Source organism: Larimichthys crocea, chromosome XIV, assembly GCF_000972845.2.
Source record: "Larimichthys crocea isolate SSNF chromosome XIV, L_crocea_2.0, whole genome shotgun sequence".
Lineage (NCBI taxonomy): Eukaryota > Metazoa > Chordata > Actinopteri > Sciaenidae > Larimichthys > Larimichthys crocea.
Genome location: NC_040024.1, coordinates 3,920,911 through 3,947,347, shown reverse-complemented (window position 1 = coordinate 3,947,347; position 26,437 = coordinate 3,920,911). Strand labels below are relative to the sequence as shown.

Here is a 26,437-nt window from a genome sequence, read left to right as displayed (position 1 = left end):
ACAGAAAACAAGGACACAGTTTAACCATACACATTTATTTTGGTTTATAATTGTATATACGTACAAAATGCAATTAGTAAAAAAGAAAGAAAAAAAAACAGCAATGACAATGGAAAATAGAAGATCTTATAAAAAACTAAGTTCCCAAAATAATCTATAAAGATACAGAAATAAAAAAAAATGCCTTTAATTAGTTTTTTTTTTTTGGCAGTGTAAAAACAAAAAGTGGTTTATTCTCAGTGATTGGTCAAATCCAACTGAAGTGCTAAATACTAACTGGCAAACTGCATGGTTGGAGGCTGGAAGGCCAAAAAAAACGGAAACATAACATCAAACGACAGCTGGAGCGTCCTAAACGGCGAGCACATTAGGCCGGCAGTAGTTTTCATCATCTGAACCGAGTGGCACGCACCCCATAAACCATCAAACACCTCTCTTGTTAGATTGTGTCCCTGCTTCCTAAAATTTGTTCCTGTAAATCAAAATTCCGCTTTTCCTTTTTATTTTTTAACCCCACCAACAATTTCTGCTCCCTGTTGCATATAAAGAGTTACAAATACTAAAAAGGTAATTCGCTTTTTGGGGTGAACCAGCCAGCCCCTCAGCTACCGGATATACTGTTCATTTTCAGAAAAGATGACAACGGGTTCCCTGCAAACATAATTACTACCGTTTAAGAGGACGGAACAGCAATGACAACATGTGGATACATAGGGGGGAAAAAAGGCTTAATTACATTGACAGCTTTACGTGATGAAAACAATTATATATAAAAACGGAGACCCACTGACAAAAAGACATGCAGTCAAGCCCGTGCGCTTTTTAATCTGGCCTTATGTTGTGCAGTTTTTAAACATGCTTGCATATCTAACGAAGGCTGGAATGGAAACATTTGCACCGATTGTGCTTGCTGGCGTCGGGGAAAGGGGAGTTGGGCTGGATGTAAATGTTTGAATTTGCATTGGCTATGGTACAGTAACGGTAAACACTTATTCAAGTTTTACAAGCTTGACTTTTTCCAAACGAAAGGCAGTGACTTCATACTTAGATTAGGATCCTTTGCAGTCGCACTTCATTGGGAATAAAACAAAGATTATAAGTAACATTTTGACAAAACAAAAAGGTGGAAGAAATCGGACTATAAACGATCCATGTTATGACAAGATGACAAAAGTGGAATCAAATTAAAATCCCTGCCAAGATCAACACTGATTAAAAATACAGTCCCTCCCAATAATACAGCTCAACCAGACAAAGTTCTCAAAGCCATCTGACGGGACTTCACATGGTGAGTACTGAGGAGGAAGCAGACCTGCTTACAGTATGAACTGCTCCCCTCTGCATTATCTGTTAAACCTTTATTCATTTGCAGTCAAAAAACAGCGAGTCACTGTACAGTGCTTGTACAGTAAATGGTCAGGCAGTACAGTTATTGGATCAAGTGTTCTGGTGTACTGAGGCAGGAGTTGATTTGGGGTTCCAATGACAAATAAAAAACCTGAAGTAAACCCGATGGCTTGGAGGGAGAAAGACGAGCCGCGTGTTCTCATGAAGCGACTAGGTCGTCAGTCGCTGTCGCTTTTCTCTCCTCTCTGCAGGAGCCTCTTCCCAGAGGAAGGCACAGCAAACTCCTGCTTCACAGACATCTTGGCCTTCCTGTGGAGAGAAAACAGGACAAAGCCAGTGAGCGTCTGGAAGTTAAGGAAGGTTTATTTGCAATTACACGGTGCTGAAAATTACTCTAAACTTTTTTGGGGGGCAGTTTAAATTTAACTAAAGCGTTTTGCCTGCCAGGCTTTGTTAACTTGCACAGATTTGGTAATTTTTCTTGGTTTATGTGCTTCTAAATATGTGACAGTTAAATTGATTCATGTTTTCACAATCAGGTGTTTTATTTAGAAAAATTGACCAGATTCTCTATGCCATTTCTGTGTCTGACTTCCATCCAGCTCTGTGCAGACTGATGCAGGCTGCTCGTGGGTCGTGGCCGCTTCTTGTGGAGTTTGAAACATTGATTACGACACCAACGACTAACTCAGGCGACCAGCGCACACAGAACATGTCACACCCGTGCCAGGTGGAGCTTAGGGGAGGCCCACAGTGGCAGACTTTAACACCTCTGATCTAAATGACGTCATACGTGGTGAAAATTTTTCACCAGAAACAGTGTGCAGCAACAGAACTATTAAAGAGTGACTCCTTGTGGCAGACAGCAGTGGAGTTTAGGGTGTTAACGACAAAGCTGCAGCCAAGCTAATGATCATGTTGAGATATTCTTGAAGAACTAAGAGGTTTAGTCCACTGACAGTGAATCTTATACAGAGATATACTATATACTACTATATACTCTTACTTCTCTTTGTCCTCCAGAGCGTCGTTTATTTCCTTTAGCATTTCATACCGTTTGCGACCGCGGATCTGCAGGAGACATTAAAAGGGGAAATTAAAATCAAGCAGCAGTGAAATTTTTTGGAAATAAATTATAAAACACAGTATGCATCTTCACTTACATGCAGCACAAACACTTCCTTCTCCTCTTCCTCTGCACTGGAGGCTGGCTTGGACTTCTTCACAGAGACAGCCATCGTGTCAGGAGTCGGGGCGCTCTCTAAAGAAACAAAAGTGACGTCAGCAGGAGAACAGCAAGAATCCATGGAAACTCATGCGATGCAACAAAAACATACTTCGTTTTTTAGTCTGTTTGGTGCCGCTCTGCGCCTTGGTGCTATTTTCCTCCTCGGTCTTGCGGTCCCTGCCTGGACATGCGCAGACACGCACCTCGAAGCACCTCCGGCCCAGAACCGATCCCCTGGGAAGATCAACAGTCAAGTAAAACAAACAAACCCAAACTGCGATACACGAATTAACCGGGACAGATATTAGATATCATCACGTCCCTCCTTGTCCTGTTTACATCTCTTCTCTATGCACAGAAAATACTCTTACTCTGGAGTCTCGAGGGTCAGGATGGTGAGGATGGGTCTGCGGTTCATGCCCCCCATGCAGGAACTGTTGCACATGAAGCTCAGCAGGACGGTGGTCATTTCTGAGCCCAACTGAAACAGGAAAGGAAAATTATTTACTCACTTCTGGCTCAAGTGAATTTTCTAAACTCTTCATTGACCCTATTGGTGTAAAAGAGAGGGAAAAAAAAAATACTGCCAATTTTCTTCTTTTTTTACATTGGAGCCACATTTCTGGGTTTTTTATGCAGATAGTGACAGTTTGTTCTTATACTCACATAAACAATGCTTGAAGGTCACATATGAGGAAAAGTGAAAAGGTAAAAAAAAACTGCTGTAGAAAGAGTAGACATGCTCCCCCTGCGACAGATCGAGTGGGGCAGTCGTTGTACCTGTGGAGGCTCGTAAGGCACAGTCACACTCTGCCTCTTAGTGTGCGGGTCCTCGAAATACTGCGCCTTCTGGCTGCCCTCCACTCTGATAAGGTGACTGCGGTGCTCCATATCTAAATGGAAAAACAGATTAGAAACATTTTTTAAAGATCTTTTTAGATCGATTATGTTCTTCCAGCGAAGACACACAATGTCTGTCCTTACCGCCGTCTGCGTTCTGGTGATGGGGGCATCTGCGGACCACCTCGGCCACGTGCTCAGACTTCTTGTAAACCGCTGTGGCCCTGAAGAAAGCACTGGCAGGAGGGTCCTTGCTGACCAGCACTTCAACCGGGCTCGTCTTGGCAAGCTGGCAATATAGCTTGTTTAGCTGCTCTGAGAACTGAGAAAACACAGAACATCCGTACATGTTACTATCTGTGGAGTGGTGAAGATAATGCCAAGCACAGGTCTGAGATCTGTCTCAGAAAACAACTGAAACAATCTTAAAATTAAATTAAACAAGTGTCTTTTCTAAAGAGCTGAAAACAAATCGAGTTGTTGAGCTCTTGAAACAAGTATGGCCAAATTGCTCGAATCAAAAGTCGATATTTTACCTTGCCTTCATCCATTTTTAACCCTTTCTGTGCTGCAGGAAGACAGTGCAGGAACATGTCCCGTCATGTCAGAGCACTGCTTTACAGCTAGACTGCACCTCCACCATAGACCACAGCAGAAGTCGTAGGGGGCGGGAGTTTCGGTGCAGATCACCCTAACTTCAACTAAACAGACCAACTGCAAGGTGCTGCTGGGTGAGTCACCGTGGAAACATTAATGCCATTGGCTCCTCAGAGGCAGCAACTGACTATAGAGCTCGAAATTGGGCGAATCGTCACAATGAACAGGATTCCACATGAATGCCATCGGGAGAGATACGAAAGAATTGATTTTTAAACGCGAAGCCAAGGTAAGATTTTCTTTTTTAACTGTTTGTCTAAATGGTTTTCAGCGTTTTATAGATTTAATAATTCTCTGGGTGATTAAAAACTTCGAACACCAGTGGGCGACTTTACTGCAGTAAAACTACAATTACCAAACTTCGTAATTTAGAAAGCCTGTTTAATTAAGTCGAATTGATTCTAGTGAATTAAAACGATACGCAGCAGGAACAGTTTATGTGAATGGAGAACGATGAAGGACGCCTCAAATCTGAGCAGCTGTGGTGGTGACTCCTTTTGTTCTCTGGCGAGGGGCTCAACCAGCAAATGTCCTCTTCGCCATGTTTGGTTGCAGAATAATCTTTTTTTTTTGTTGCCTTTTTGTACCTTTATTGTATATTAGCGTGTGAAGAGTGACAAGAAAGTGGGGAAGGAGAGAGGGAGAACGATGTGTAGCGGATGGCCACAGGTCAGATTCAAGCCGTGGGCCGCTGTGGCGAGGACGGAGCCTCCATGCATGGGGCACACAATCTGCCTGTTGAGCCAACCAGTGCTCCCAGACTTGAACATTTGTGGTCTAGAATTTCAACCCTGTCAAAATCAGACACCGTGTGCATTAATTTGTCTGACACCGACCAGAACAGACACTAGACAAAGACGTTATCCGGCACGCTGTGCTACTCAAATTGTTGGAAATGTTCTGAAACTGTCTGTTTTTAAAAACAAAGAAGCAGAATTTATTTCGTGAGCTTTGGTCTGGGATCACTTACGGTTGAGGTGACCGACTTTGCAGTGCCAGACTTCTGGAAGCGGAGCTGGAAGCCGTACTCCCCCGGGTAGTCGGTGGTAACCGGGACGGTGGATGCCGGGGGAGTGACGCTTTCTTTAGTGGACATCTCCGGGGCCATATCGAAGAGTTGCGGGTCAAACTCAGACATATCATTCATAAACTGTAAAAGAAGAGAAATAAGAGAGGGTCAAAAAACTATTTACATCTTTCCATGTGTAGCAAATTAATGTTTTCAGCACTTACAAGATCATCAGCCACTATCGGTGTGACCGGGAGGGAGGGAGGCATCCTGGGGGAAAAGAAACAAGACCAGGTTAATGTTTGTCTGGGGTTAAAAGGGAAAAAGAAAAAACTACAATTAAAAAGTAACTTACACAGACTCCCATAGCGCTTTAAAGGAGTCCTGGCTCAGCGGCAGGCTGCCAAAATCCTGCTCTTCCATCATTTATTTCCCGGCTGAGAGAGAAAATGAGGAAGAGCCAAGATGGAGGGCTGTGAAAAGGTAAACAGGAAGAGAAACAATGATCTCTATCTCCAACTGGCGAGTTCAAACTAGTTCATGAAATAGTTGGAAGCGTGACTAACATTACAGGCACATGTTTTGGATTTATTAGTTGGTTGTTTTAGCCCACAAAAAACAAAAAAACAAAACAGAAAAATAGTTACAAATAGTTCAAATTCAAATACTTTTGTCTGGCTGTGCTACATCTAAATATATTTGATTTTAAAAGAGATATAAGAGCATAAAATAAGCGAAAAATCAGATTTCAGACACTTTCTGTTGATAAATACTTGGTCAAACTAACAGGAAATGCAGGTTCACCGAGTTAAAACAACAAGCAGGCCGCTTATGTAACTACTGATTAATAAAAAAACACAAATACCCACAGAGACAGCTTCATTTGACAGACATAAACGTTTGAATGAAATCTAACTTCACAAACAAACAAAACAAGCAGCACATTCATGTCGCTAACGTCAGCTAGCCTCCATTTTCTACACAGGGGCCTACAACCAAACTGAATGAAGCCAGCGACCGAGCCAGCGTTTTTTTAACAATAACTCGACGGATAAAAACTTAATTAGTTAGTATGAGTTAAAAACTATTCATTAAATAACACAAGTTCAGCTCACAGACGCAATTGTTTGTTACCGTAGCCCGTTAGCATAGTTAGCTCCGGACGTTAGCACTACGTTCCGGAATCCAACCGTCGGCCAACCGCCGTGAAACTTTCTTTAACGGATAAAATAAAGTGTGTCCCCCCCCCCAGGTCTGATCTCCTTCAACCCGATAAAGCTTGCGCGGCTGCACGGCTACCTTGTGTGGTCTTGCGCTGCTGACCGGGTGAGATGAGTCACTGCTGGGTGTTCAAGGAGCTTAGAAAACAGCCGAGGAAAGTCAAAATATTTTGGGGCAGAGAGGAGCACGTTGTTCGGGGGAATCCCACGGAGCGGGGCGAAGAGGGGGGAGGGGCGGGGCGGGGCTTTAAACCTCGCCGCGGCGCCGCCGACCAATCACAGAGCGCCCTCCCGCTCTCCTGACGCACTTAAACGCAACATCGCGAAATGCTACGTACTGCTGCGTTAACTTACCGTCGGAGATTTGACAACTCGCCAACAACCGCGAAAAACAAAAGAGGCAAATGATCAGTTAACGGCTCTTTAATTATACAGTAATCACAAGCACGGTTTGTTTTACCGGTACAAACAAATATCTCCCCAGCTCAACATTTATACCGCATTATTTGCTATTATATGTTGTTGCTGTATAGACCTTGCGTCCAGTGTGTTGAAATGTGTGTTTAAACTCAGGGAAAGTTTTAGTCTAGGTCATAGCTAAACAATATGTTAATAAACTTTACATTTAGCTGGAGTTTATTGCTCATTTATGTATTTTTTTCCACATTTATACAAGGTTCAGAGACTGCTGCTGATATCGTCTTGGAAAATCCCGAACAAAAACTGCAGGCTTCTGCTGAACACCTGAAGGCAACATAACAACAAGAGGAGCTGCTGACCTAGTCGTGGGTTATTTGAGCACAAATGGCTACAAATTGTGTTAAATGATACAAAAATCCTTTGAAAACCCCTCATATTTAGACTTTCCAACATGATAGAAATTGTAGTTCTGTCCTGTGCCCTCACAGAAAACATGAAACAACTACAACTTTAAATATTTAAAGAAACATAAGTCCGCTCTTTGTAATGGTAAAAAATAGCCATATAGACATGGCCATGTTTAGGACATTGTACCTCTGAATAAGCTATTATATATCAAAAGTCATGACAAACAGTACCTCTGAATAAGCTATTATATATCAAAAGTCATGACAAACATTAGCAAATTATCAAATTATTAATAACTATTGCCCAGGGACACTGCCAAGTAGAATTCAACATCAATATTTCAATGACATAATTCATGATTTAGTGATTGTAGCTGTGCTTCCTGTAAAGCTGACAGTAACGTGTGTCAAAGTGTTATCTCTGAGCGCTGATCCAACACACTGACAGTATATGCGACCATAGTCGCCGCTGTCTTAGCAGTCCACCTCAGCGGATCAACCTGAGGCCGGCTGAATGAAGCCTGGGTGCTGAAATAAGCCATCTGTAACAGCACCTATCAGTCAATTCATGATCATATTCACACTCTGTACAGTTGAACTGGAAACTTAGACATAGAGACCAAAACTGTTTTTGGCACCAGGCTGTAAACATGTTTATTTCTGCTGTGAAGATGGACATTTTAACATGGGCACTTATGGAGACAGCTACTGAGGTTGGCGCTTGATCCCACACTATGCCACTACTTCTTTCCAGGGAGGTCAGAGGTCAACTGAGCTCAAGCAGCGTCCCTGGTGTCAGGCAGGGTCACCATCTTATTCGAGGACTGTCTGAGATGGTTTCCTCCTGTGTGGTTTAGGACTGTGCTCTATCTTTATGTAGGTTAAAACTAGTATAAATCTGTTAAATTTTCACACTGTTTAATGATTTCATACTGGGTGACGTCGCCTCTCATCACCCTTCAAATGCCCGTTTGCTGATAAGATAAACTTCTGTACCACCAGGGGACCAGAGCTGCAGAGAAACTCAAAGTGGGACGTCCCTCCATCAGGACATTAGCACCATGCTGCTGGAGTCTTTTCCTGACCTGGCAAGACTCACATCCTAAGAGTATACGCACTGAATGTTGGCTCATGTCTGTCTGTCTGTCTGCAGTTATTGGTGCCTCTTTGGGCTCATTTGACCTTTGAGTGAATGTGCTGATGGTGCCAGCGAGTTCACTAAGAACCTGATCCCAATGGCACTGCACATTGATACAATAGTGAGATCTAAGAGAACAAGGCCATGGCAGAGAGGGAAAAGAAAATGTGCATGACTAATGTTGCAACAGAACATTAAACTTATGTGATGTTAGGTGTAATTTGATCGTTTTTTTATAGTGTGCACGTCATGGAGCAGGGCTAGTGGCTGCAAGAGTATTTTGAATGCTTTCCAATGGTTACCAAGGCTAAAATACGTCAGACAGCTTCAAACATGTGTATGAATGACATAAGCTGACAACTTTGCAAACAGCCAAACATCAAACAAACAAGATATAACAGCCAGCTAATATTACTTACTACTCCAGCAACAAGAAGCCCAGCTTGGCGTCTGTCTTTCAGCCTTTTATTTCACAAAGCTCTCGCCAACGACTAAAAGTCAGTCCCAGATTTACTCTCGTGTGACGGCTTCTTGCTCAGTCACTCTCTTTGTCTCTTTTTTAGCTTCTTCCATGCCTCCTTCGGTCTTCTCCTCTGTGTGTCCATAGAGGCTGCTGAGTGCAGCTCCTGTTCTGGCACGACACTGGTTCAGTGTTAATATAGAAGAACCATCTGTCACCTTTTGAAAGACATTTACTTGCTTTCTAGTCAAGAGTTAGCTAAAAGTTATACCACACGCCACATCTGTACAGTAACTATGAAACTACAGTTGGCAGCTGGTTATCTTAGCTTAGCACAAAGACTGGAAAAAGATGGAAACAGCTAGCCTGGCTGTCCAAACTTAATAAGGCTAGGAAATAAGATTTTTGTACAAATTAAACAAACAAGATATGTGTTCATTAGTGAGCATTAATAATAGGTGGATGTTTGTTACAGTAAGCAAAGTTACCCAGCAAATAAACATGTTTTCCAAAATGTTGGTCCATTCCACCTTTAGCACATAAAGTACCCCCTCACATCAGTCATCTTTTCTTGGCTTTTTGATTTTGGATTTGTAATGTCCTATTGAATAACTTTTGAATTACTTTTTAATATGAATTTTACTGTATTATCGCTCATGTTTTGGTCACTCTAATAAAATGACACTTGAAAGTCGTGATTCATTTTTGGTCTCTAGTTGGAATTCATTTTGAACGTTGTTTCCTGTCACACGCTGACACTAACCATACAGTTCAACACCTGCCATCCATCAGGCGACTCTAACTTACTGTAACATGATTTTGAACCAGCTGACCTCACCACACACACACACACACACACACACACACACACACACAAATGTCATGACAAGGAGGAACTGTATTTACACAGGCTTTGTCCCTACATCACATTGGGGAGTTATAGAGGGCAGTCACATGGTGTGTGTGTGTGTGTGTGTGTGTGTGTGCGTGTGTGTGTGTGTGTGTGTGTATGACTTCTTATTCCAGGTAACGGTAAAACACACACACTGGCTGACATCTCTAGTTTGGTAACGGTAAAACACACACACTGGCTGACATCTCTAGTTTGGAGACAACACAGGCGACATTTTGCACTGTGAACAGGTGTTTTTTCAAAATATTGGCTGCATGGAGCGACGTCATGTGTTGGATATTATTTATAGCATTTTCTAAGTCTGTACTCGTAGTTTTATCATTGTTCTGTATATATTTATGTGATCCTTTTTGGAAATGTGATACTATCATCCCTGTCTATCCCTGGCTGCGTACATGAACCCTTAAACTACGCTGGTAAAGGCTCTATGCCACTGTTCTGATGGTGTAAAGTTTCTCTACATTTAGTCAGAGTCACACACACACACATGACTGTGGGCTTGGGGCCCCTGGCTCTGGATGAAGGGGGTGTCAGGTTCTTCCTCTCTTTCTCAATGTGCGCATGATGGCAGGGAAAGGCAAAGACGGCGAGCTCCAAGGAGAGAGAGGCGTGAGGTGGGGGTGTGTCTGCTAAGGGGGGCGCTTGAATTACGTGATTCAGAGATGGAGAGCACGTGTTTTTCCATTGAGATCTTTGGAGGATCTCTGCTTTTCCCTCTCCGGTGCAACCCTCCCACCACACACCCCTCAAAGCCCCACCTTATACACACCGTCACCCCATCTCCAAACCTCTCCTAACCACACTTACACTGCTAACTCAGGTGGCACAACCCAAATTTAGGACCCACCTGTTGCCTGCTGGATGAGTATTAAGCTTTGTTGTGTGCAACAGAGAGAGGGGAGGGGAGGGGGTGCAGAGTGAGCTGTGGTGTGTGACCCCTTTGGCATGTGATCTGAAATAGAAAGGGATTTATTGCTGTTGGGAAGACAGACAATGGCAGCCAGGGTGTCAAAGACGAGCCCCTCTTTGCTGCCCACGAGAAATGTTGAGTCATATCTGGTGGCGTGTTGGACTCTGGCTCGAGTTCGTCTGAGGTCCAACACCTGTGCATCCATAACTCCATTATTTTAACTTCTATAGATGATGCGTCACAGATCTGTGAGACAAATGTTGCACCTCAGGAGCAAAGAAAAGAGTAAGATGCACCATATTTGTGCATATGAGGTTGTCTTTATTGCAGCCACACGACAGAATACATAATAATTCAAGACAGTTGATGTAACAGGCCTCACAAAAGTGTGCCCTAAGACCAAATTTGGCCCTCAGCAAACCTCCAACTCGTGAGCTCCAGAAATGGATAGATTATTGTTGATTTAAAGAGGAATCTTCAAATGTAATCACAGCTCTCAGTATAATAAAAACCAGACTCCCTTGTGTGTGCAACCGCTCCAGATTTCTGTTGTAGAGGAGGGTCATCTTTCCTTATGCATGCTCTCTCCCCTCTTTTCTTCAGCCAATAGTAGTTAAGGTCAAGGGACCTTCCTGCTTGCGTCTCGACCTCTGCTGCAGGACTTCAAGATCAGCCAGAGGCCCAGTGGGCTGATCTACAGGACTAGAGTTGCCAGCCCTTCCCTCTCGTTACGAGAGGCGTGAGCGTGGGTATACGGGTGTCACTCTGTCCCAGCTGAGACGAACACAACACAAAGAAGAGAGGACACCGTGCGTATCAGGACGCATCTGACTGATTGCTCTTGGCTCGTCTTTTGGATTTGGCTTTCTTTGGGATTCCGTGCGTTTTTGTTTTTTTTGTTTTTTGGTTCTTTTTTTTCTGGTACATAAGCGCTAAAGACAGAAGTCAGGACTTGTTGTCCTTTTGAGGGAGTTTCACGTGTCTCCATTTGGCAGCAGACACATCTGTCACCTTCTGCCACTGGTGCCCGGAGCTGCGAAAATCATGCCGGCCGGGTTTCAGCAACTCGGAGGGGAGGTAAATTTATTTTCCTGAGAGCTTTTCACAGTTTATAAATAGAGCTTGGCTTGTTTGTTTTTTTTTACCCGCAAAAGTTATGTGATAAATGTTGTAGGAAAGGCACTCTCACAACGTGCGCATTTCACAGTTCGATGCGTATTTTTTATTTGGAGAGATTTTACGCACGGATTTTTATCTCTTTCGTACAGAAAGACTGCATGAGAAAAATACAGGCATTGCTATTCAGTATGTCGTGTAGTATATTTGTTGATGTATATATGAATTTACATTGTAATTAGAGTGTAAAAAATGAGATCCAAATGAGAATAATGCTCATAAACAATAATGGAAAGTAACTATAATAAACAAGCAGCAAGAGGGGGAATGACATCAGCCCTGATCTGAACGAGCTTTGGCCCATATTTAGTTCTCAGCAGTGACCTTGACCAGCTGAATATCTGAGTTTACAGGTCAGAGCTTATACTGTGGGTTTGCACCTACTGTAGTCTGACTTTTCATCACCCTCATGAACAATGCCTGCGTTATGTGTTCCCTCCAGATCTTTTTGAGAAATAGTGTGTCACTCCTGTTGAATCTCTGCACAGTGTTAATGTGTGATGCCATCTGTGATAGACTGTGTGAACATGGCACAGGTTGGTGTTTGAGGAATGTGGAAACTTCTTTTAGCTCTGAAGTTTTGGTTTCAGTGTAAAATAAAGCCCTTAAGCACGGAAACTCAAACAAAGCAAGCAGCAAACACACTGAATTCCTCTTTTAGTAGGAATCAACGCTGCTCTGTTCTATCTTATTTATTCATTCTAGGTAAAGTCAGTAAAGTAGTACTAGTAAATCAGCCACTGTACATAATGTTAAAGCGCAATGAAGTGTAATAGAACATAACGTGATATTTGAACTTCTGTTGCAAGGACACGACCACACACACAAACCTACGAACACACCCTTTTGTTTTGGTTCATGAATACTAAACAGCACTTATCTAGAGGCTCAACACAGCAAGGTCAAGACACAGTGTTACAAACTACATACAAACTCAGACTTTGCTGAATGTACCAGAGAAAACAACAGAGAAAAACATGATCAGCGTTGGCCAAATATAAACCAGTAAATCTAAACTGAACAGATTACTCGTGCCTTCTTCGTTCTCTGCCATTATCTAAGTGAAACATACCTTTAAAATCTTATTTTACAGTCACGTGGTGGAGTTGTTGTCAGGTAGCTCACTAATCTGAACAGGTGTGTTTTGAAATATAAAAAAAAAAGAACCGTTCTCTATAGCAGAGTTATGTGTTCAGCATCGAGCTGCTAGGCAACCAATCTGCCAGTTACAAAATATAATATCCGAGGGGAAGACCTCATCTCTCCAAGGTTGTCTCGTCTGTCACCGTGGAGACAGGTGCCCGTGGCCTCATGGCGAACTGGAGGGAAGTTAAAGTTCAGGCTGTGAAGTCAGTGACAGTGCTCATGGCTCATCGGGATCACAGTTATATAAAGTTGATGTTCGTATGGTGCCTCAGCGTTACTCACAGTTTTAATATGTGGTTTATCTCTCTATGTGTGTGTTTGTACTCCAGACCCTGACTGGGACCTTTGTTCTCTCTGTCTTCACTGCCGTCCTGGGATCTCTGGAGTTTGGGTACAACATTGGTGTCATCAATGCACCTCAGAAGGTAAAAAACAAACAGCCAATGAAGTCCAATGAAACCGGTGTCAATATGCATGAAGGAATAAAAGTGCTGATGTAAGATAGTGACATTTAACCAGATGTCGACTAAGCTGTTTCTCATATTTTTCTGATTTCTTCGAGAAGGGGTGTGTTTGACACCACAACATTACAGTCATGCTACCTCTAAAGGTGCTGATGGTGTTTGGAAAACAAACCTGGAAGCGGGAAACAATCCCAGGCGTGATGTTGTGATGTCATGTGATGCGAAGGCGGTGAATTCAAGGGAGTCAGCTGAACACTTTATGTGCTGTAATGGAAACAAAGGGATCTGTCTTTTTAATGAGGAAGAGGGATTATAAAACTTATGGAGTACACTGGATGTACAGTAATTATAGATAGAGCACATGATTTTTGAAAACATGACTTGCTGCTCATATTGCAGCTCCAGCATGAGGGAACACTTGGGTACTGCATGTGAGGAATGTATATAGTGCTGTGTAATTTATGGCCGCCAGTGTATCCTGCTCTTTCTATCAGGACTGTCTATGGCTAAACACACTTAATTCTGTATATGAATATGTCACAAAACACTCAGCAGCAGCAGCAGCAGCAGAGTGTTGTTGGGCATGCATTCACAGTCATTGAGAGTGATGAAGCAGCCAAGCCAGCTGCCCTGACCCTCGACAGCAAACACGACACAGCTGACGTAGTTCCACTAAAACCGGAATAGAAGCTGAGCTGCTGTGTTGTGACATTTCAGGAGAGTTTTGTTGGCCAGTACAATGGGGTTGTTTCAGAAAGTGCCAAGTGTTGGATGAAACTACAGAACAAATTGATTCTGTACAAGAAATAGCCTTTAATTAATGTTTTAAACCACCGTTTTATTGTATATTACTTGTAGATTATCCTTTAATTTCTGCACTGTGTGCCCACTGTATCCAGGAACAATATTGATATAAATATGAATGGAAATCACCATTCATATTTATATCAATATTGTTCTTGGAGTCAATAATAAAAGCACGACACCGGTCAATTTGTCCCAAAGTGTCAATAGGGCTGGAGCTCATTTGAAAACTTTTAGACAATACCTGACATTTGAAGCAAAAATTATATTTATCAGTAACTTATTGTATGTAAGCATGTTTTTTCAAAAAACCCATACTACCATACTGTAAAAATCTGACCAGCTTTCCTTATCGGTACTTGACAGCTTTGAAGATATTTTGGCTGGTACCAAAAAAGTACTGAGGCTTGAGGAATATATTTTAAGTTCTTTAAAGGTATCATACGTTTAATAACAGGCATATGTTGTATACTTTAACCATGACAAATATAATAACTAAACTAACCTCATACCATGTGTATATTTATCTGGGTTCCTGTTCTGAGGTGCAAGATACCTACTTTTTAGTAGGGTTTGTTGCTTAACATGTCTCATGCTTTCTTTGAGTCTCCTGTGACCTCTGTGCCCCGTGCAGATGATTGAGAAGGACTATAACGCCACATGGGTGCACCGGTATGGAGAGCCAATCCCCGCGGGGACCCTCACGTCCCTCTGGTCCCTGTCTGTGGCCATCTTCTCCATCGGTGGCATGCTGTCCTCCTTCTGTGTGGGCTTCATATCTGAGTGGCTCGGCAGGTAGGAACGCAAACACACAAGGCTGCACACTCAAACACTAACTGAGGTGTTTCTACTAGAAATAGGAGTCAGTATTTTGCAGACCCAAACTGAAGGGGTCACAAAGTACGTCTAAGGTGTTGTGAGATTAATAACAGGACAGGAAACAGATCTCTTGTGAGCAGCAATCACTGGTCTTATGGCAGGAACAATCATATAATCTGTAAAATATATAAATGGGCAACTCTATGAGTCATGATGCATCAGGGCATTGATCCAAAACGGATCCCAACGTCCCTCTGTCCAGGATGTTCTTTGTCGACCCAGTTTTCAGGATGCAACCTGGACTGAAGTCCACAGCTTCTACTGACTCAAAGTGGATCTTAACAGCGCTGGTCACACTGGGTCAGGATGTGTGTGTGTGTGTGTTAGGGGGTGGTAGTGGTGGTGTTAGCCTGGGTGCATTCAGGACAAGGTCTGCCTAAAAAAAGCTTATTGTTAAGTCACTTGGACATTTGACCTTTACTGCATAAAATGATGTATGTGAAGAGTGTGTGTCACACCCTTGAATCAAACACCACCAAACATCAATGAGAAGTCATTGCAACTAGTCTAGATCACAAATCAGGATCCAAAATGCAACTTGTGTGACGTGGAAACATGAAACCTCCAGTGTACATACACCTAGAATGTACTTCTTGTGTCGAGCAGTTAAACCATAGTTTCTCTTACATGCTTGAAATGCTTGTGTGAGGCGAGTAGTACTCGGTGGGTTGCAATCTGTAACCTCGCCACTAGATGCCACTAAATCCTACACACTGGATCTTTACAACAGGTCTGTCTTCATGTTTTCATTCAATAAATCAAATCAAAATCTTAATGCAGATTGTCTAAAGTTTAAACCAAATGTCTGAAAATGTAATACACAACTGCAAGAGTGAGGCTAGTAAATGTGTCATATTGAAGTTTTTAAAGGTTATTTAACAACTGTCATTTAACAAATTTCAGTCAGGGTTTAAACAGTTAACTAAAGCCTTCAGTGTTTTTGTATGACACTGCCATCTGGAGGCTAAAATATCACATTTGAGCTCATGTGTGGAGCTTCAGTTGTTTCAGTAACATCTGTGAAGTATTTTAAGTTTCTGAGCAATACTCAAACAAGTTAATTTACTCTTAATAGTGTTTGAGTTCATGTTAATTCTATGCATAATAAATGAAGAATTGTGGCTATCTTGGACTTTAATAATAGAAGAGGCGAGATTTAGATGTATATTAAATAGGATTCAAATGTGCCATTTGAGAACTGAATTACAACAAAGATGCTTGTCTGTGTTTTCTTTCCAGGAGGAAAGCCATGCTCATAAACAACCTGTTTGCCTTCATCGGTGGAAGTCTGATGGGGTTATCCAAGCTCTGCCGCTCCTTTGAAATGATGATCCTCGGACGCTTTGTCATCGGTGCTTACTGTGGTGAGCACTCCACTGTCCTGTTGTTTAAAATTCACAGGAATGTGTTTGAAAGTTGAATTATCAGTTGAAAGTTGGTCATCTTCACACCATAAAGGTTTTTTATCCAACTTTCTGTGCAGGATTGGCATCAGGCTTGACACCGATGTATGTGGGGGAGATAGCTCCTACAAGTCTGCGAGGAGCCCTGGGCACGCTGCACCAACTGGCTATAGTCACTGGTATTCTCATAGCACAGGTATGACTGATAAATCTTTAATATTAATATTCTGTAATAGCCTTTCTTGAAATGTTCCTTGAAATCTCTCTCTTGATCCCTCTCCCTGTGCAGGTCTTCGGTCTGGAGGCGTTACTGGGAAGTGAAGACTTGTGGCCAATCCTGTTGAGTTTAACTGTTGTGCCGACTGTACTTCAGATGGCACTCCTGCCTTTTTGTCCTGAGAGCCCACGATTCCTCTACATCGTCCGCTGCCAGGAGCACCACGCCAAGAGAGGTGAGTAGGGCTGGAGTAGTCTGAGAACATCTATAAGGTATACCAAGAGCTATTGGTATACCAGACTTCTTCGTCCTAAAACAGTAACATATTTTCAAGATAGCTATAAAATTTCAGCTGTCAGCTTAAGGAGTATTTTGCAGGTTATTTATTTTTAATATTTTCCTCCTGGCTTGCTTGTTTTGATGCGTTTCTCTACAATAATTGGATCGTGTTGGACATGTTATTGACAGTTTTTTTGTATTTTTGTTGTTGCTGTTGAACTACTATGACAGCAATTAAAATTTTGTGAGACAAGGCTGAGATGCTGGAACTAATTTGGATGAACTTCCTGCATGTCTTTATTGGTTCTGAAAACCTGATAGGACATTTAACTGAATTTTTATTTGTGAACTTTTTATTTGTGAAATTGTCATGTTCACCACACTCTCAAACCACACTGCCTTAGTATTTGTACTATAGCACTCTTGGGTCACTTTTTGGCACTTTATGGTGCTGAATGTCCTGGATGACCCCACATAGCCTCTGTTGCTTCAAGCATTTGTCCATAAAGAACATAACAAGCGTCCTTTGTGCAGGCCTGAGGAGGTTGACGGGCAGGCAGGACGTGGGTGACATGCTGGCAGAGATGAAGGAGGAGAAGAGGAAGATGGACATGGAGAGGAAGGTGTCCATCCTGGAGCTTTTTCGCTCTCCACTCTACCGCCAGCCCATCTTCATTTCCATCCTGCTGCAGCTCTCTCAGCAGCTGTCTGGGATCAATGCAGTGAGTCAGGGTGGTTACTTTTCAATCAACACACTGTGCTTAAAGTCCCAAAAATTAGACTCTTGACCCAATCTTAATCTGTTTACCCCTCTGGCCAGATTTTCTACTACTCCACCAGTATCTTCATGAAGGCAGGAGTCCAGAGTCCAGTCTATGCCACCATAGGAGCAGGCGTGGTGAACTGTGCCTTCACTGTGGTCTCGGTCAGTAACCAAACTAACATCAAGATTAATAAATAATTAAAAAAGATTACAGTCCTGCTATGTACCAAACTGCGTCTCTATTACTGTTTAACATTGTTATCAAAGAGCAAATAGAAAAGATAACACGGCAGGTCGGTGGTACCTGTTTTATTGTCAAACACTAGGTCAAGTTTGGTTTGGATGTTGTTGCAATGTCATTACATGGTTCAAGAAGCATGGCTAGCTAGCTGCATGGCTCTTGGGATGGAAATAACCAACAACTTTTGGAAGTTTTGGATGGATGGTTATGAAACAGACATTTATTGCTCCAAGAGGAAGACTTTGGTGATCCCAAAGCTCAAAGCTTAACATACCACCCAAGTACAACCTTGCAGAGCTGCTGGCATGGCTGTAGACTCTTGACAGTGAATCATATTTCAGTACAAACTGGATGAAGAGCTAAAATCACCACCTAAAGTAGAATCGGTATCGGAATCCTGGGCATAACAACTTCTCTGTTTCCCTGTTTTCTTATTATTAACAGCTCTTCCTGGTAGAGAGGATGGGTCGACGGACGCTCCACATGCTGGGACTTGGTGGGATGTGCATCTGTGCCGTCATCATGACCACGGCTCTTGTTTTATTGGTTAGTCTCTCAATGACGCAAACATTTGTACTGTTATGGGTTTTTCTCTACAAACCTCTGAACCCCCTATTTTCTTCCCATGCAATAGGAAACTGTTCCATGGATGAGCTACATCAGCATGCTGGCAATTTTTGGCTTTGTGGCCTTCTTTGAGATCGGTCCAGGTCCGATCCCCTGGTTCTTTGTAGCTGAGCTGTTCTCCCAGGGTCCAAGGCCGGCTGCCATGGCTGTAGCTGGATTTTCCAACTGGACGGCCAACTTCATCATTGGCATGTGCTTCCAATATGTTGCTGTGAGTGTTTTTTTACCTTCACTAGATGTTCTAAATATCCTCCGCAATGGCAAATACCGCACTCTTTCTGCAAATGTCCATGGTCTGATGCTGTTTAATCTGATCACATCTTTCCACAGAGCCTTTGTGGGCCATACGTCTTCCTGATCTTCGCAGCACTCCTCCTCTTCTTCCTCATCTTCACATTCTTCCGGGTGCCGGAGACGCGTGGCAAGACCTTTGACCAGATCGCATCAAACTTCCACCAGCACTCGGCAGGAGGAATGATGGATATGGATATGGACATGGACATGGATCTGGACAAGCCCAGCACAGAGCTGGACTACTTGGGGGAGGAAAGCATCAACTGAAGAGTGATGGAACAAAGTACAGCTTGGGATGAATTGTGTATGTTGGCCTTACTCCAAACTGTTATTTTTTTCTGATGTATATTGAGGTCAATGGTTGTATTCATATAGAATGTGGTGCCAAAGCAGTGTTAAAGGTGTGTTTTGCCCTTCGCTGGTACCACTGCAATATGAAGGTTATGAATTAAGCCTTGACTGAAGTCTAAAAACCTATGGATTTAGAGATGACTACTGTATTTCAAGATGCACATAAGAACAAATAGTTTGGACTGTTGACTGCCAGTGTGGTTGGATTTTATTCCATTGTGATGCACTCAGTTGCAATATTGACAGACGGAGATGGAGAGACTTTGGGATTCCTGCACTTTATCTACAAAGACATGCAACATTTTCTGAGTTTGGAGGTAAAAGAAGTCATTAAGTATGCTTGCCTATTTTGTACAAAAGCTGGGAACACTCTAGATGCGTAAATCTACCTAAGTGACAGATTTAAGTAAGAAACTCAATGACTTTTACTATGACACTTTAAGTACAGGAGCATGGTGTTAGAGTTCAAAAATCAAACATTTGTTTCAGGTGTAATGAAGCAAGGTTTAAATCCTAAAACCTCTACACATTATACCGTAACTTGGGCTGGGTATATAGCAAATAATGGAAGCTGGCATCAAAGGCTTGGTCAGTGGCAATGTACAGCTGTTCAGGTTTAGACAACATTTGTTTGGGATGTTTGACTTCTCAACAATACCCAACCAAAACAATAATGGTCAATGGTGGCTGAGTAATTTAGCTAGACTCTCTTGAAAAAGAAGAGAAGCTCAAAGGCTGAATCCAAATGTCTTGACTTAGAAGCTCTTGTGGACTTTGTGGGCCCAAGAAGTCTTTGAGTGTCGAGGGATGTCCAAACCCACAATTCAACCAGTCCACAACAGGCCTCATGCAGACTTCCAGAAAGTCAGCTTAGGGTGCAGACTTCAAGAATTTAACTAACCACGAATCATGGCAATACAGACGTGACGTAGTTTGTCCAATTGCTGAATGGTGATTCGCTTTAAACATTTAGACAGCATGACAACACGAAACAGACTCAAAGCCTGGTCAGCCCTGTGATGAACTGGTGACCTATCCTACCCCACCTGTCATCTAATGTCAGCTGGGATTGTCTCCAGCCCCCTGCGACCCTGACAAGGATAAGCAGTTATGGAAAATGTATGAACTTAGGCTAGAACCTTGAGCCTCGCATCCTTGCCCTAACGATGAACCGTCGCATTAAGTACGACTTAAGTATGACTTTGTTCATGTAGTGTGTCCCCAGCTTAAGCTAAGGCAAAGTGCTATCACAAAGTATTTATCTGATCATGAGAAAGTCATTGCACAACCTGCAGAAATGCTACTTTTAAAGAAACAAGATCTATTTTACTACTTCATGTATATATAGTGTGTTATTTGGTTATTGATGGTATGAGGGTCTAAACGTTTCAATTCTTTATGCACTCCAACAGGTGTTAGATTTTGTAAACTGAAGCCCGATACACTAGACTAGAGCAAGATGTGCAATCAAAAGGGCTGTTTGTAACAAGTAGCTCGGCTTGTTGATTTTTTTATTTTAAATCACAACCATCATGTTTGTGTATTTTTCCTTGGCATCTGTCATGTGTGTTTGCTGTCCATTCATTTATGGTGTGTATCACTACCTTCTGAGGATTTGTATTGTTCAGAGAGGACCTTTAACTTGTATAGTGAATATTTTTCACTGTGGTCATGTTGTTACTAAAAAAGGATGCAAGTACTGTAAATAATGTTAGTGAAATCTGATTAATTTCTAACCAGTACTAGAAATTGTGTTGAATATGAAGTAAATGCATTTTTAAAAACACAATCATTGAGACATTAACAAGGACTGAATCCTGAGATTTGCAAACATGATTTATTAATTAACATTTTAAGTACTGACATTGCACATAATCCCCTCCAAAGAAAAGCACACACAAACAAAAACAAAAAAAAGAAGTTTCTTTTCAATCTATCCTCAACTGAGGAGATGAAGGGAGTAGTATGTTTTAAGGATTGACTGAGGTGGTAACAGAACTAAAGTGACTCCCATAATGCACCACCAACCTCACACCTGCTTGGTATTCCCCTCTTCAACCAAATTAAAAAAAGTTAAATAAAAATCAAGGCTGGTCCCTCTAAACTACTTGATGTTTCTCATCTAAGCAATTAAAGAAAATCTGTTTTTTAAGGGGGGTTGGAATAACTGGGCTACCAAGCATATCGTCCATTCTTTCCCTTTTTTTAAAGATGTACTTTCAATTTTTCTAAATATGCACCCGCCAGTCACCTGCATCCTCTTCTTCTCTACCTCATCCCTCTCCTCGAGCATTGTGGGTCTAAAGCCAGGACAACAAGATGAGAGGGGAGAGGCATGAAGGATGATAGTGAGACTGGGAGGGTTGGAGGATGGGGGAGTGCAGGGAGGGGAGAGTAGTGCATGTGTTCTGAAATAAGTCCAGTCCTCCAACCCTAGGACCTATGAAAACAAAATAGGGAAAACACAAGAGACACAGGGATTGAGAGAGAAAGACAGAGACATGAAACACACAAGAGATCTAATCCCGAAACAAGGATAATCTGAAATCTGAGCTTTCACCTAAAATTATCTCCTGTGTTTAACAAAAAGACTTAAAAGATTGTGCATAAAAAAAAACTTTAAAGCCTTTTATGCCGTCATTCCACCTTAAATCCATTTACAGGAAAACCTCACTAAACAGCCTGTTAATGTTCTTCATCTTGCCCTCTGTGCAAACAGCCAATGTGGCACCTGTAAGCAACACAAAGTGCAACCCTACACCCTTAAGTCTCCCACACCCTGCCTGACCCAGACCTGACCGCTTTAGCATGGGGGGTCCCACCTCTTGCCAAGGGTCACACGACTGTCCTCATACTAGCATCACTCTGTTGGTGCTGGGACTGTTGTGGCAGCTGGCTCCTGTGTGGAAGGAGAGCGTTGAGATATTTGTATCAACACAACCAACACCGGTGATAAGTAATCAGTAGAAAGTGGCATTTTTAAGCACCATACCTCAGGTGATTTTGGTGTTTTCTGAGGGGTTTTAGGGGAGGCCTTTGGTGATTTTGATGTGGATTTAAGGTCGGGTGATTTTGAAGTCTGAGGGGGGGTACCAGGGTCTGATGTAGACTTCTCTGCTTCGTTCTGCAATGTGTGAACGTAAAATTTTGTTAGCGATATTCAGCACTTGTTCCAGGTGATCCATCACTCGGAGTACTCACCTTTGAGGTAGAGGACTCCGAGTTTCGTTGCCTGCGGCGTCTAGACTGGCGACGTTGTTTCTGGCCTTCTGCTGTTTCTCCGTTGGTCTGGGGGCCTTCAGAGGACTCCGTCTGCTTCACCTTGCCTTGCTCCTCACTCTCTTCTGGAGCAGCCTGCTGGCCGTCTGCAGTCTGATCAGGAGGAGGGCGAGGGCGGGCCGGTCTGTGAATCCCGGTACAGAGGAAACATCAAAATCACCATCGCATTTTAAGAATACAAATTAAAATACAGGCAATGCTGTCAGGTCACCTTCGATATGGGTGCCAAAATCTGCGCTGTGGTCGCTGCGTTTGGTCGCCCTCTTCTACGCCGTTCTTTTCCTCTCCAGCCTCACCCTGACAGATCAAGCAGACAAAACCTCAGACTAGTCTGCCACAGGACAGGACTTTCAAAGCGTCCCCAATGTTTTCCGCTTTTTTCTTCTCTACAGGTTGGTTTCAGCTTACATCTTGTGCCTCCTGCCGAGGTCTGCGAGGCCTACGGCGGCGCAGTGGAGGTCTCGTTCCACCATTCTCCCCTGATCCCTCTCCCTCGATTGAGGGTTCTTGGCCGTCGGCTGGTTTACCCTGGTCACCAGGCCGAGGGCTGCGGGGGAAAAACCGTCTACGGAAGCGCCGTTTGTTGGGTGCGTAGCGGCTGCCTTTGACTGGAACGCCGCCTGGGCCGGTTACATTGGCTGCTTCTGAGCCCTGTGGGACACCGAAGAGGTCAAAAGAACAGACTTAAACAGTCGCTATACTATCAAATGGATTCCCTGATTCTTACCTTGGCTGCCTCAATCACGTCAAACTCTACGACCTCCCCGTCTCCCACGCTGCGGAGGAATTTCCTAGGATTGTTCTTCTTGATGGCAGTCTGAGGAGACAGATTTAACATTGAATAATGAATTTCTTGTTATACCAGGTACCACCTCAGAAAATATTCATCTTTCCAAGTACCACTATACGTATAATACAGACACTTTATACAGGAGGTAGGTTTATTCCCATTAAGAAGATTCATTACTGTAGACTGTTCCTGAAGAGAACCGGGTTCAAGAACCAAAGCTTGTTTGGTAGAAAACTACTTCTTCCCCAAATATTTCCTGTTTGGAGCCATGATTGCAGTCTTTTTGAAATATTAAAATGTACCTCTACTTAACTATCCCACGTCACATTGTAGTTCACAACCAATCTTGGATGAATGCGCACACTACGTAAATGAACATGACGGCATATCAGGCTGAAAGTGAAACAACATATTACAGGAAATGCAAATCTTTAAATTACATACCAGCCCTATCTTAATTTAAATTTGACATTTTAATTTTTTCTCCAGGTACCACTACTGGAAGGTTGCATATCACCATTGGTCCTCGTGGAATAATGGTTAATAAAGAGCATTAATTCAAGAAAACACCCTCTGTTTTTTACCTGATGGACAAACACATCTTCTTTGGTATCATTCCTGTGAGAAATAAATAAACTTTAACTCTTGGTAAATCTGATTTAAATTAAACTATTAGTACGTAAGTAATCAGAGGAAACCGTACCTGTTTATGAAGCCATATCCATTCCTTACATTGAACCATTTCACTGTGCCTTGGACCAATGTGGCTACGACAACAACAAGAAGAGGTAGCACATCATTAAATGTGTATCCACATTAAAAAAAGCACTGTTACACAGATATCCAAAAGAACATAACACATTGTTATCTTGCCTTATAGCGATGGCAGGCTTGCTTACACCAAGAAATAAGAGCTGTGTGTGTGTGTCAATCATTAACAGTAAGACTTTGAAACCAGGGCAGCAGTAGGTCATGAGAGAGGGCTGCTCAACAACAAAGCTGCACGTTGCTCTTCACACAACAAAAAAAGGTCAACATTACACAACAACAAAAATCTCTAATTAGGACAAACAAATCACTTATTTAATCGCTGCACCTGTGCGTGCCAATTAAATTAAATTGAAATGATTTGCACCTGTGAGGGCGCGCGTGCACTTTGCGCGCACAGGTGATAAAAGGGAATTTAGGTCATGTGGTGCAACTGTTAACTGTAACACTTGAAAACACCAATAATGTGCCTTAAAACTTGCTTTAATTCAGACCTCACTAAGCGTAAAACGCAAAACATGTGTTCTTAGGTTAAACAAATAAAAATATTTTAAATTCCCAGCCTATAAAAGCTCTTAAACTGACTTTAATGGGTATAAATAATCACTTAAACCCATGCGTAACACTCGTGGACACGTGTTGCTCCAAAAAACACAAAAATTATTACTGACTATTATTTGTTGATTTAGCACTTGACAAACAAAAACACTTTTTTTTCTAACAAGTGTTTATTATTTCACTCATTTATCCCTACAAACTGAATCTGATTATTCTAAGTATTCCTCGAGTTCAATCACTCTCTGGACCCACCTATGACTTTCCTCTCTGGCTGTGGTTTGTCTTCCACAGGTGCCGATGGTGGAGCGCTCTGCGCCTCGGCGTCGGTCATGCTCGCTGTCGGATGACTACACCTTCACTCCGGAGTCCCCTCCCTCCTGCTCTCCCCAAAACTTTTCTTCTTCTACTTCTTCTTCTTCTTTGAGCTTTTGGCGGCACTTGGCATCCTTGACGTCGCATTACTGCCTCCTTCTGGATACAATCCTCCTCGACCCTCTGCTGTTGCTTTCCACGTCACGAATACCTGCTGGATGTTTGGTGTACTGTTCAGGTCCTTTCCCTACTTCTTACATACTCTAATTTACTTTGAATCAAGTGTATATGTCGTTCTTTTATTGCATTATTCCAATGCTGCTGTCACTGTTTGTGTATTTCTGTCCACACTCTTATTTTGAAAGTCTAATATTACCTTTTGGTCTCTTATTTTGTTATTTTCTCTGCTTTCTTGTTTCCTAAATACCTGCATGTGCAGGGACAAGTGGAGGCATGTATGTACATTTACTCAAGTCCATTATTAGCAACTTTAAACTTGGCAAATATTGTACTTTTTTGTTTTAACAAGTTCTTTAATGTATGTTTGTATCACAGGATGTCAACAATTATATACAAATGTATAAAGAAACACTACTGTTTGCTGTCCATGTTATTTCCTGGCCTTACCACAAACACACACATCAGCTCATCAGCTATCCCTCTAAAAGCTCTGCATGCTCTTAACAAACCATAAGTTTCAGAAAACTTCTAAAAAAAACTGCACGATTAAATGTTCCTTAATGGGTAACTAAATAAACAGTTTAAAGCCCTCTCTGAATTATAATTGTTTTTCTGGGCTCTTTTTTTTTTACTACAAACCTACAATTATTTTTTACAATGATGCATTACTGTAGATTAAACTCACCAACAGTACATGAAATGAGCTCAACCTTTAACATCTACAGCAGTAAAATACAACGTACACATTAATGCAGCAGTGACATGAATATAAAAACATCAGATATAATGAAACATTGACAGGGAGAAACTTACTGCACAATGAGTACTTTTACTTTTAATGGTCCATGACAATACTTACATACTTTTACTTTAGTTTAGGTTTTGTATGCAGGACTTTTACTTGTAGTGGAGTATTAGTGTTTCTTTACAATAATCACTGATTGCAGGTTATGGTATTGCTATTGTGTGACAGACATATTCATATTTAACATACCTTTCATGAGGTTGTGAACATTGTGTGGACATTAATGATTCTCAAGAGGAGGGCTCATATCTTGTGCTTGATTTGATAATAAACTCCATTAGCCCTTGCCATAATAATAATTTTTCTTAAATAAGTATTAAAACACAGCAATATTACATTAAAATATGATTGTCTAACAGCATACTTACAGTGCAGCATGGTCTTGTGCTGGTTTCATGTCATTATGGTATAAATCAGATGATATTAGAGTAGATCTTGCTGTAAAAGCTGCACAGTCATTTGATGGTGCAAAGACTCGCTCTCGTTGTCTTATTGGTATAAATCAAACTGTTACAGTTCTAGTTTGACAAATGTAAACTTTCAAAATCAAGC

At 42.1% G+C, this 26,437-nt stretch overlaps 3 protein-coding genes across 8 annotated transcripts; 1 reads left to right on the top strand and 2 right to left on the bottom strand.

The window, feature by feature from the left end:
* Positions 1–194: 194 nt before the first annotated feature.
* Positions 195–6,542, bottom strand: tp53 (tumor protein p53). 3 transcript variants are annotated; one of them, XM_010737168.3, is made up of 11 exons: positions 6,381–6,542; positions 5,437–5,554; positions 5,306–5,351; positions 5,043–5,222; positions 3,560–3,737; positions 3,356–3,468; positions 2,947–3,056; positions 2,685–2,809; positions 2,511–2,608; positions 2,354–2,418; positions 195–1,656 (listed from the first exon to the last, which is right to left on the bottom strand). In XM_010737168.3, the coding sequence occupies exons 2-11, from the start codon at positions 5,505–5,507 to the stop codon at positions 1,566–1,568; spliced, it is 1,077 nt and encodes a 358-aa protein (XP_010735470.2). In that variant the 5' UTR covers positions 5,508–5,554; positions 6,381–6,542; the 3' UTR covers positions 195–1,565. The 3 variants fall into 3 exon arrangements, with proteins under 3 accessions (XP_010735470.2, XP_019127674.1, XP_027143731.1); XM_019272129.2 differs by having other exon boundaries at positions 6,405–6,537; XM_027287930.1 differs by lacking the exon at positions 6,381–6,542 and adding an exon at positions 6,216–6,342.
* On the top strand, positions 3,744–21,810 carry LOC104923961 (solute carrier family 2, facilitated glucose transporter member 1). 3 transcript variants are annotated; one of them, XM_010737169.3, is made up of 11 exons: positions 11,193–11,626; positions 13,201–13,296; positions 14,774–14,934; positions 16,258–16,382; positions 16,502–16,617; positions 16,711–16,873; positions 17,452–17,639; positions 17,738–17,842; positions 18,366–18,467; positions 18,556–18,759; positions 18,879–21,810. In XM_010737169.3, the coding sequence occupies exons 1-11, from the start codon at positions 11,594–11,596 to the stop codon at positions 19,107–19,109; spliced, it is 1,524 nt and encodes a 507-aa protein (XP_010735471.1). In that variant the 5' UTR covers positions 11,193–11,593; the 3' UTR covers positions 19,110–21,810. The 3 variants fall into 3 exon arrangements, with proteins under 3 accessions (XP_027143728.1, XP_027143729.1, XP_010735471.1); XM_027287927.1 differs by lacking the exons at positions 11,193–11,626; positions 13,201–13,296 and adding an exon at positions 3,744–4,301; XM_027287928.1 differs by lacking the exons at positions 11,193–11,626; positions 13,201–13,296; positions 14,774–14,934 and adding an exon at positions 4,237–4,301.
* On the bottom strand, positions 21,394–25,047 carry LOC104924003 (Y-box-binding protein 2-A). Of its 2 annotated transcripts, none has more exons than XM_027287935.1 (10): positions 24,841–25,047; positions 23,966–24,029; positions 23,847–23,880; positions 23,200–23,289; positions 22,881–23,123; positions 22,684–22,769; positions 22,395–22,596; positions 22,186–22,317; positions 22,016–22,092; positions 21,394–21,493 (listed from the first exon to the last, which is right to left on the bottom strand). In XM_027287935.1, the coding sequence occupies exons 1-9, from the start codon at positions 24,917–24,919 to the stop codon at positions 22,054–22,056; spliced, it is 969 nt and encodes a 322-aa protein (XP_027143736.1). In that variant the 5' UTR covers positions 24,920–25,047; the 3' UTR covers positions 21,394–21,493; positions 22,016–22,053. The 2 variants fall into 2 exon arrangements, with proteins under 2 accessions (XP_027143736.1, XP_027143735.1); XM_027287934.1 differs by having other exon boundaries at positions 21,394–21,633; positions 24,841–25,041.
* Between the last annotated feature and the right edge of the window lie 1,390 nt (positions 25,048–26,437).